Here is an 11,790-nt window from a genome sequence, read left to right as displayed (position 1 = left end):
TTCGTAAAACGTCACACTCTCACAATATGTTCGAGTTTTTTATTGTATCTATTTCGGTTCGTTTGTGTTAGCAAATGGCGCAAGCATGGATATGACTGCATTAAAATAGTAAACATGTGAACGAATAACTGGTATTTAAAACATAAACGGTCTTCATAACAATGTGATCTTTGTTGTTGTCGAAATTATGCCTGGAATCTGTCCTCTATATGTATTGGTAGTGTGAGTACTCTTGGCGTTATCTGAGAACGTATCTTGTACTGTTTCACGCCCTACCACAAGCCAGAGACGTAGATACTCGTTATCTACGTCTCTGCACAAGCTGACCATCAACAACGTAGAAAGGATTTGGACCTTCAATGGTTATTTCAAAAGTGTATTGTTTTTCATTCTTGATTGTTTGCGGATGTTCAAACAGTACGCTATATACGTCAGCCTTCGCTCTTTGTATTCTATAAGTGCGTACACCTTTACCCAAATACGTGAAAAGTTATCAATTAATGTCATCTGCTTACATCCACAGTAGTCTATAGTGCACGCTCATAGGATCAAAGACCTATAGAATTACTTGAAAGGTCTATAGGCCTTTGATAGGATGAACAATTTCGGGAAGCACATATTGGAATATTGGAAAGAATCGCGGTGGTGTAGTGGATGAGGTGTCCGCCTAGCGATCGGAAGTTCGTGGGTTCGCTCCCTACTCGGGGAGCGTTCTCATTATCTCCTCCATAGACACCAAGTACCGGTACTGGCTCTTCCCTGGAAACAGACTCGATAATATCCCTCTGCCTATATTGCGCTAAAGGGCGCTTGGCAGTTTGTATAGATAGAATTACACATTGTTCACTAGTTTCATGTACTATATACACACATGTGGAAGCCATCGCCGATAGGCAGCATTAGGCTATTCTGAGACAAGGAACACACAATTGTAATTTTAATAATAGAAACAAGAGATATCTTTAAAAAAGATATTCGGCGTTGATTGTGGTCGATGTTTATGAACGATCAAAAGGTATCTCTATGAGATAAAAAGTAGCGGATGCCTTTTTCCTGCGCAGTTCTTAGCTACATCACAAGCAAATCAATTACGGGGTGTTGCGCCAGATTTCGTGGCTTATTTTGCTTTATGTGATATTATTACTCAGATATCTATATTTACAGAATAGAAAAACACAAGAAACATGAAAATAAACGAGTGCATATAGGTCAGCCGGCAATACTCGAATCTTATTTAATTGCATAATTATAGTATAGTGAATTATTGTGCTCATGCTTAATAAACTGGTCTAAATGGATAAATATTTCTAATTAATTTTATCAAAATTGGTCCTTATCATGCAAATGTTGAAAACATATTAAAAATCGATGATTGACATACCACAATAATATCGCCGAATATCTTTATTTAGTATCTTTCTGATCAAAACATACTTCAAGTGCACAAAGTTTACGAGACAGCGTTTATACAAAGATTTCTGCAACTGACCGCAAACTGACCTTGATACCTTGCGGATTGGAATGAAATGCATTAAAGTTAGGTAACAATTCTGCTGCTGAAACGACGGCTTGTTTACGCCAACTGTACACGACCAAGGCAACAGCTGTGCCTCAAATATTGATATATCGACAAAGCGACTAAACGAACTATTTACTCCATCAGACAAAAATAGCATAGATTCCAAATTTTTCTTCCAATGAAAAGATCGCAACCCCTCTGCGAACTCCGGTGATGAACTGTATATAAACTCTGACTTTCACACACTGGTCGCGAATTGACCCGAAACCTCGCGGGTTGAAATGCAATGCAAGTAAGTACTAAATATGAGAATATAGCCTTTAGTATAAACGCTTTTGAGCTGGTAATTCTCTGAAAATAAAAGGTGAACGCACAAACTGTATTTATGTCGAAAATTGATTGTAAAACTGTTCTATCTATTGAGCCTTTTCATTAGAGATAAAATTGTTTCATGCAGTAAAACAGTGTTACAAAGACGCGGATATGTTTCCAATGTTCTGGTGTTATACTCAAATCAGCCAATGGAATAAATGAAGTGTATTCATTCGTACCTAGCCGCGGGAAATTTTATTTGAATATTATTGGACACTTACAAAGGTCAAGTCAGGGTGAAAAGCTGGCTTAAGGGGTGTTGCGGCAGTTTATTTAACGGAGAATATATTTATAGCAACACCGATGGTGCTATTATCACAACTCAATAATTTTGTTATCAGTATCATCAGAAATGACCGAATTGGTTTATAATTCAATTGTCAGTGGTTCGATCCCAGGTGGGGTTAACTTTTTTTTACTTTTTTTTTATTTCTTTAATTTCATTCTTGTTTTATACTGGAGCTTTTTAGTCATGTCGTTTAAATTTATCAATTTAAAGCATTTAATCACGAACTTCAAAACAAGCCGAAATCTGTGAACAAGTACATGTAAGTTATTAATGATTAAGGTCGAGTTTGATACTGTATGGTATTATGTTTGTGATTAAATATTGTTTTTTATTTATGTCTTTTGGTAAGCTGTTGTGATCCCAGTTAAGATTCAAAACAATTTCTAATGTTTATGCATATTTCTTACAATCTATGTACCGGTACTTGGGTTTTGCCTAATTGATTTATTTTTATAAAATTTGACGTAGACGGTAGGGATAGTTAAAACAAAAAATCTCTGTTAAAAGTGCGGTGACCCCCTTTTTTATTTTTGTTTCATGATAACAATACATAGATGAACATATTTGAGAAGTTTCGCAAAAAGTTATTAGATAGAACTTTTTTAAATTCCATTTTTGTGGTAAAAATAGTAAAAAAATGACGTTTTTTGAGTGACATAAAAATTATAAAAATTAAATTTCTTAGAATTTAACTTGTGTTCTCCATTTTTTTGGTTGTTTGTGGTTTACTTAAATGGTATATGATATATATTAGCTTATATAATCTCTACATGTTTCCAATTTCATAGGTTATTAATCATTATTATGCAATTAGATATTTTTCAGTTTTAATGAAAAAGTAGATCTACATATTATACAATGGTGAATCAAATCCAAACAAAGCCGGTGACCCTATGTTTTTATTGCATTTTTCATTAAGTATTTGTATGTAGTACTTGAATAAAAATTTTGAGCAAAAGTTATTAGATGGAAAAAAATCATCAAAACTGCAGCAACACCCCTTAATACAGCTGACGCCGAAAAAACTACCACCGTGATATAAATAACCTGCAAATTTCCAGTACGTTACTAAATATAAACACGATTTATTGTAGTGTAACCTCACAAAATCGAAAGTGGTTTCCCGAAGGTTCGCGTACAATGGTACCTGACATGTTTTATTAAGGTATTTTGCATGTATTTTATAGTAACAACTTTTATTGCAACATAATGATGATTATTTTTAAAAAGCTGTTATTCGATTTTTTCGCGAAACAATGTTTTTAAAAGAAGGTTTCAAATTAACAATAAGTATATGTAAATTCGGACGATCTTGTTTCGGGTAAAATTGTTTTCATATTTGCTCAAAAACCAAGACTGAATTATTGCAGACCTTTTACAATTTCGGATACAGGTAATTCCATCCAAGGCAGAATACCGCGCCAATTTGGAATGACATTTATCATTTGAATACTTGGCTGGAATCTGCTGTTTATAGTTGCAATAATCCAACTCCCAGCTAACTTTAAGTCGCTTTTTATGATTTTTGACAGGCGCGACATTATAGTTATCGACCAACCCCATTAGGAAAGTAAACCAGAAATTCCCGAAAAGTTGTCTTCAAAGACCGGTCCAAAACAGCTTTTAAATGCAGTTATTGGCCCAAATCAACCACTTGATCGGAAAGATTTTTCACATTGAACTGATATATTCTTTTACAAAATACTATCTTAAACATTTAAAATTTATCTATTCTGCTCTTACATATCAAGAAAAACAGCGATGTGACAGACTTTCTTGAAATGCGAATCTCCCGATATTTCACGGTCATATGACGTTATTTCTGTTTTTAGTAACATACCATGTGCTCAAGTGTTTTCAAATTCAGAATGACATTTCCCGGTATTTAAGATTATTCTGGCTTGTTTTGTTAACAAAATGTAGTGTAAATACAAACTCAAAGTAAATATTTAAAACTTCCTGATTCACACTGAAATCAGTCTCATAATCCACCAGACATAAGTTGTTAATCACAAACAATAGATTTCAGAAAACGAAAGTAATGTTTACAATTTCAGCATAAAATGTCAAAGTCAATCCGAAAGTATCAAAATGAAAACTCGTCTTGTGACAAAGCGACAATGGCTTCAAAATTGTGAATTTCAGACTGATGAGAGTTATTTTCATCTATTGTAACTTGTAAGATGCATTTGAAACATTTGAACCTTAAAATATTCCCCGATGCAGTAATTTATATTCATTCACCAAATATGTAGAAATGTATCCAAGAAAATGAGCTTTCTTTGATTTATAGCATGACATAAATATGTTACGACTCTGGTTGACTTTCGATACGGGGTTGGCTTCAGCGTACAGGTATGTCAATACTATATAAACTGTACGCTGAAGTTTCTTTAGCTAACTCCCAGCAAGTATTGATCCTCCGGGTCGCTGGGAGTTGCAACTGGTTACAGCATTTTCCATGTCAAGTCCCCAAAATCTGGGCGGTACTTTAATTGTTAATATGAGCAACATAAACTATTTTCTGGCATAAATAAACCAGGGTTGGCACCAATTGACCGTCCCGGTTTTAACCGGCTGTTTTTACTGGTTAAAACCACCCCAGTCAATACTCCCAAAGTGGTCATTACTGATCAATACTGGTTGATTGAACTTAACCCCCAATTTTGATTAATATTCCATCCTTTATTAAACAATATTGATAATATAAATTAAACAGACATGTTGCCAATAATGTCTTAGGCTATTAATACCCACTATTTTATACTAGATGTTTATGCAATTTGTAGACCAATCTCTCAAAATTTTGCAAATTAGTCAAAGTTGGCCATTTTTATCTCACCTAAGCCAGAGACGTAGATAACTACGTCTCTGCCTGAGCACAACGTGCTCATGGTGAGCTTTTGTGATCGCTTTTTGTCCGTCGTCCGTCGTGCGGCATCAACATTTGCCTTGTTAACTCTCTAGAGGCCACATTTATTTTCCGATCTTCATGAAACTTGGTGAGAAGATTTGTCCCAATGATATCTTGGATGAGTTCGAAAATTGTTTTTGTTTCTTTAAAAACATGGCCATCAGGGGGCGGGGCATTTTTCCTTAAAAGGCTATATATGGCTTTTGTAAAACCTTGTTAACACTCTAGAGGCCACATTTATTGTCCAATCTTCATGAAATTTGGTTAGAAGATTTGTCTTTTTGATATCTTGGATGAGTTCGAAAATGATTATGTTTGCTTGAAAAACATGGCTGCCAAGGGGCGGGGCATTTTTCCTTATATGGTTACAGTAAAATCTTGTTAACACTCTAGATGCCACATTTATAGTCCGATCTTAATGAAACTCGGTCAGAAGATTCATCCCAATAACATCTTGGACGAATTCAAAATGATACCGGTTGGTTGAAAAACATGGCCACCATGGGGGCAGGGCATTTTTCCTTATATGGCTATAGTAAAACCTTGTCAACACTCTAGAGGTCAATTTATTTTTCCGTTCATCATGAAACTTGGTCAGAAGATTTGTCCCAATCATATCTTGGATGAGTTCGAAAATGGTTTTGGTTGCTTTAAAAACATGGCCACCAGGGCAGGGCATTTTTTCTTATATGGCTATAGTAAAACCTTGCTAACACTCTCGAGGCCACATTCATTGTCCAATCTTCATGAAATTTGGTCGGAAGATTGGTCTCAAGGATATCTTGGATGAGTTTGAAAATAATTATGTTTGCTTGAAAAACATGGCTGCCAGGGGGTGGGCATTTTTCCTTACATGACTATAGTAAAACCTTGTTAACACTCTAGATGCCACATTTATTTTCCGATCTTCATGAAACTTGGTCAGAAGATTTGTCCCAATAATATCTTGTTATTCAAATTTATTGACAAACCTGAGACTTATTATTTTGATATTGAATTCGGTTTAATCAAGAAGAACAATGAGCTGTACGTATGTACCCATTCAAGCTCAGAGCATTCAAGAAGAACTACCATGATTTAATGTTTTAACCAGCTTCCTAGGTGTTCAAGATTAGGTGAGAGTTTATTCTAAGGGCATAAAGTCAACCACCAGATAATACATTTTCAAAAAATCAAAATTTAATAATAATTAAAACATGCCCATATTTGATTTGCCAGGTTTGTTATTTAAGTTTGCATATGAAATGTATCGTAATCTTTCTCCTGTCATCTTTGTGAACATACTGTAAATTGCAATGTTGTAGGTAGCTCAATGCTAGCTGATATTTAACATTTCCATGGCAACCTTGAAGAAGCTTCATGAGGACTGGCAAGCAGACAGAAACACTCAGGATGCCATGTGGCATATGTTTGAACATCAGGTGGGTTAAAATTGATATAGACAACTTTATGTTGTCTGGATGTCTGGTGAATGTGATCTTGGTTAGTGGGAGCCATAACGATTATTTGGGGATTTGTCTTGGCACTCCAGTTTCCCACCACAGCTTAAAGCAACACCAAGTTGAAATATCGTACACCAGTGATATTTTTACAAATTTTCTCATCAGAGTCCTGGGACTCGATAACTTGCAAATTATGAGTCCCCAAATTGAAAGAATGAGTCCAAATATTAAACAACATTATTTTTGTAGAAATTTCAATGCATTTTTTGGGACTCACATAATTCGAAACTTTGCATTCCCAGAGGGTTTTTTTAGTCCAGGACGCAGGACTTGCAGGTAAAAAAATCACTGGTACTGTGCTACAGTAAAAACTTAATAGCTGGAAATCGCAGCTATAATCAAAATAGTCCCAACTTAAGTAACTCTAGTAAGTTAATAAGGTAGAAATGCTGGGACACATTTTGGGTCCTTGCAAAATGCAGCCTTATGCATGGAAGGACCTCTAAACTTCTTAATATATACATGCATTGAGTCACCAATGTCCAAGAGACTATATTATTTTACCTAGATGCATGTATTCAAACTATTAACAGATAATAAATTGTGCCCCCATACTCTTTCCGAACAATAGAGATGATGGCTTTCTCAAATGATATATATGTATGAAATTATGTAATTTAATCGCACAGTAGTTTTAAGTTAAAAGCTATTTACACATACTAAGTTTTTGCTGTCATAACCCCTTTCTCAAGTAAGAATAAATACAATATGCTAGATTAGTTTGTTTTTGAAGGATATTACGTTTTTCAGGTGAACTGTGATGTGTTTTTTGAGGTGGGCTCTGACCAGGAAAGAATTGGGGCCCACTCTGCTGTGCTCATGGCTCGTAGTATGGTGTGGTTCCGGGAGCTAGCAGGGGAGGTGCCAACACGGGAGATCATCCTGTTTGAAGTTGAACCAGAGGAGTTCAACTGCTTCCTGAGGTTAATGCTTGTTGATTATTTTTAAACTATAAATGATATTAGAAATTATCAATCATAAACTGGAACTTATGTCTGATGTATTACATCATCGTTTATGATAGGGTAATGCTGCTATAAAAGGCTTAAGGCAAAACAAAGAGTTCAAAACATAATGCTGTTCAAATGGAATGAGAGGAGGTGGACTTACTCTGTAAATAAATTTGAGCTTTATGTTTTTATGTGATTTATACAAAGTAATAACATATAACTCGGTCATGATCTGCAGCATTGCTTAAGATAGGTTAAGTTTTGTATTAGCAATAATATAGTTCATGAAGCTAGTTGGAGGGTTGCCAACAAGGGAAATAAGTCTGTTTGAGGTCAGACCTTAGGAGTTCCACTCTTTCCTAAGGTTTATGCTCTTTAAAGTTACATTTTTACTGTGAATGATCTACATTCATGCATAAGTACTTAAACGTATTGTTCAGCAGATAAACAAATGGCTAGACTGGGCTCATTCAGATGGGTGTTAAACTGTAAATCAGAGTTTCTGTGTCTGAGCTCCAGCTCAGCCAAATTTCTTGTGTGACATGAGTCATGACAAATATTTTAACAGCAGTTAACACATCCTATATCAAGCAGGGGCAATGTAATCTTGTTGTAGTCAGCACTTGATGCTTGGAGACTGATAAAGGCTAAGCTTCATATGGAAGCGTGTGTTCGTGAACTAAATGCCCACGGTATACTGTGAAATATTGCCCAAATCCTAGAAACCAAACATAAAACAAATGAATCTGCAATAAACCACCAATTTTTTCATAGCCTGTTTGACTGAACACGATTTGTGATAAATAATGCAAAGAATCTACATTTGCAATTTAAGTTGGTTGGTTTCTATGGTAAAACTATGATGAATATAGTTGTCTTTCCTTTTATCCCCATACAGATATCTGTACACAGGTCGGCTTCAGACAGATGGAATTAGCGTGGACAATCTTCTCAAGCTTGCCGAGAAATACTGTGTGCGAGAATGTGTTAAATTACTCGTTACAAAGCAGCTTGAAACCATGGATCCAGAGACCTTCTGTCCCTTTGTTCGTAAAAATGAACACCATATGACTGATCTCATGAGATTTAAATGTTTTGAGTATGTGTTTAGTCATCCATTTCAAGTGTTCCATAGCGCCTCGTTTCCCTATCTGCCATATTCATTCTTAAAGGCATTGCTTGGAAATGAATACCTTGTTATAGACGAGGATGTGCTGTGTACAGCTGTACTTTTGTGGGCCTCGCAGGAATGTAGGTCACAGAAGATGGAGGAAAATGGGAAAAACCAGAGACTTGTTTTGCAAGATGCTCTCTATCTGATAAGATTTCCATTGTTAAGTCAGGACTATTTTACTGAAAATATTTCAGAGTCCCAGCTGCTCTCCGACAAAGAGGAGCTGCAGTTGTATAGATATCTTATGAACAAAAACAAATCTGACGGGTTTCCGTTTAATATTAATAAAAGAAAGGCCCCCATAACTCCATTCCAGTTCATTGTAGAGGAGGCCAATCCTCGACCCAGTTCTGGTCTTCATGTTTCCGAAAGTCGTCCCATTCTCACAACTGTCGAGTCAGTCCACGAAGGGTCAGTATTAAGATTTAAGGAAAGGGGCAGTGGATGGGGGTATAGGCTGGACAGAAAGGACGCTGTAGCTTTTGAAGTTAACAAAGATATAATTCTTACAGATGTTTATATCTATGGTAACTGCAAAGAGAACGGCAAGATGGAAGTGTCAGTTAGTTTGCAAAGGGATACTCAGAGCGAGCCTCTGTCTATTTCAATGGTTCAGCTTCAGTGTGAATTGTCTCACGCTACGGGAAGGTATGAAGTGGGCATTGAAAACGATGTCGGATCCTATGGAATAAAAATAACAGCAGGGGTTGTATACCATATTGTTGTGGAGATCAAGGGAACCAATTCCTATTATGGAAAACATGGCATAAAAGAAGTAATATCAGATGGGATCACATTTAGTTTTAAGAACAGCTATTTATCGACTAATAATACAAACGTGGACATGGGGCAGATTGCTGGATTAAAATTTCACATACTTCCTAAGGAGTGAGGCATGTGGGGAATATGAAAATGTTAATACACATTCACCTGGATAGAATCAATAATTATATTGAAGCTCTCATTTGTTTGTGGTTTGACTGTTATTTTACCTTGTTTATTTTTATTTCACAAAGTGTATATATTCAACATGCTTTTGCATAACACTCATGCATATTCTATAGAATAATCGGTTGGTGACGTGGACAGAGAAATAGTAGTATCTGGCAAGTCGGAGGAATTTATTGGGTGAGCCGAAGGCAAACCTGATTAGATCCTCTGACAAGACATATAACCATTCTCCATCCACGTCGCCAACCTATTATTCTATTTATCATGTCATTCCATCGAATCCAACATTTTTTCTTTTTATTTTATGCCTTTTTTCACTGTTCATTTACATTGTAAAAGAGTTTAACCGGAGAATCTGGCTGGTATAATGAAGTCATTTCGTCAAAAAATGACGTCATTTCACAGTAAAACAGAGCGACTAACGGATATTTGAGGTCACGTGGTCAACTAGCCTAATAACTTTTGGGTTATTAGGTTACCTGGTTATGGGGCTGATTTAAAGTGATATTATGGATGGGCATTTTTCACTGTTGAATTGAGCTGAAAATAATTAACAGGTCAAAAGAGTAAGTTAAAATGTGGTTACTGACCAATCTTCAACTCATCTTGCTACCAGTTGTTTATAAAAATATATTTTATATTATATATTTTGTGTGACCCAACTAGTCCTGTATGCCAAAATGATCCGTAAAACAAAATGGTGTCTTTGTGTTGTATTAACGAATCTGCACTAAAACTAAATTTAAGTTCACATTGTACATGCCTGATCAGTTGTCAAACAAAAGTACGTTTGATATTCAAATGCATTATTTTTCTCTTTCCGTAATATTGTTTTAGTATGTTGATGCTGCATTAACAATTAAGTGTATATGAAGTGAAAACACCAAAAATAAAAAACGGTTGAGATAGACACCTTTAAACTGTTAGATGCCCATAATATCACTTTAAGGGCATGTGACAGGTTAAATGTGTGTATCTTTGTGCACATAATATAGATTAATATTTGATGTACACATACATACACAATTGTTGTTCATACTTTGCAGAACTGATCACCAAAGTTTTGTTGGTAACATTTTTGGGGAATTTTATAGTTTGCTTTATAATAGAAATATAACGTATAATGTAGTCATTAGACGATGATTAGTTCTTAGTATAATGTGATGAATTGTTTCAAATAAAATGAAAAATACTGTTTAAATGATGAAGTTGGAAAGTTTCTAATGCAGTGATAGTAAATGAATGAAGTTAAATTATATTGCTTAATGATTTTTTCTTTTACTATAAGATAGATCGAGTTCTTACCCCAAGCTGTTAAATTGTGATATATCAATCATAAGTGTAGATCAGCTGTTAATAGTTGTGTGTGTGCTGTTTTGTCTTGAATCACATATGTATTTTATTTAATTCATGTGATTTAAGTGTCATAAATCACTAATTAACATAACCAAACATGAAGGTGAATGTTGAATGTATATTTTTGTATCATCTGTTTACTTGTGGTCAATGTTTTAAATAGACAATAAATATATACCTGAATACATCTTAAAGGTTTACCAGTACACACATTGTAATTCTGGAAAGGGCCTAAAGTACCACCTGACTTCTCTGACTTCCACTGTCGAGAAGCATCGACCCTGAGAAGCCCGTTCCACTTTTAGACACATGCATTAAGCCCCCATGTCCCAAAGCGAGGCTCAGTATAATGTAAGGAATATGCACAAACTCCAAATAACCACTTAACGAGGGACATGGTTGCTCCATGCAAAACCTCATCTTGACATGACAATAATTTGTACGCACAGTTAAAAGCCGGCTTCACCTAGCCCGGCCCTCATACACATGGACGCTGAAAACATGTTTGATTATCTGATCACTGATGAATTCACATTAAATTTCTGCCACAAGAAATTTCCTCTTGTAGTTTATTATGTTGTTACTGCCAAAAGAGTAATTATGCATGCTCTCTTCTTATGCTTATTTCTTCTTCTGGGTGACTGGTACACTTGAAGTATGGAGAGCAGTATGAAACTGGTGGTCTTTTGTAGAGCAATCAGCTGTCACCAATCCTTTATGGGGATTGTTCACAGCATTTCCTATTTTTGACAAAACTCATTAG

The 11,790-nt window shown here is 35.5% G+C and overlaps 1 protein-coding gene across 1 annotated transcript; it reads left to right on the top strand.

Moving 5' to 3' along the window:
- The first annotated feature begins 3,274 nt into the window (after positions 1–3,274).
- On the top strand, positions 3,275–11,210 carry LOC127872977 (BTB/POZ domain-containing protein 6-B-like). The gene is made up of 4 exons (XM_052416505.1): positions 3,275–3,345; positions 6,399–6,515; positions 7,347–7,519; positions 8,445–11,210. The coding sequence occupies exons 2-4, from the start codon at positions 6,432–6,434 to the stop codon at positions 9,610–9,612; spliced, it is 1,425 nt and encodes a 474-aa protein (XP_052272465.1). The 5' UTR covers positions 3,275–3,345; positions 6,399–6,431; the 3' UTR covers positions 9,613–11,210.
- Positions 11,211–11,790: the final 580 nt, after the last annotated feature.

The sequence above is a fragment of the Dreissena polymorpha genome, chromosome 1 (genome assembly GCF_020536995.1).
Source record: "Dreissena polymorpha isolate Duluth1 chromosome 1, UMN_Dpol_1.0, whole genome shotgun sequence".
Lineage (NCBI taxonomy): Eukaryota > Metazoa > Mollusca > Bivalvia > Myida > Dreissenidae > Dreissena > Dreissena polymorpha.
Note: the sequence above shows the minus strand (reverse complement) of the source record. Positions and strands in the feature narration are given on the sequence as shown.

Bases quoted from the DNA above. Each gene is read 5' to 3' on its own strand.
- LOC127872977 (XM_052416505.1), top strand. From the start codon at position 6,432: ATGGCAACCTTGAAGAAGCTTCATGAGGACTGGCAAGCAGACAGAAAC. The intron at 6,516-7,346 runs GTGGGTTAAAAT...TACGTTTTTCAG, and splicing joins GGCATATGTTTGAACATCAG to GTGAACTGTGATGTGTTTTT. The intron at 7,520-8,444 runs GTTAATGCTTGT...ATCCCCATACAG, and splicing joins GAGTTCAACTGCTTCCTGAG to ATATCTGTACACAGGTCGGC.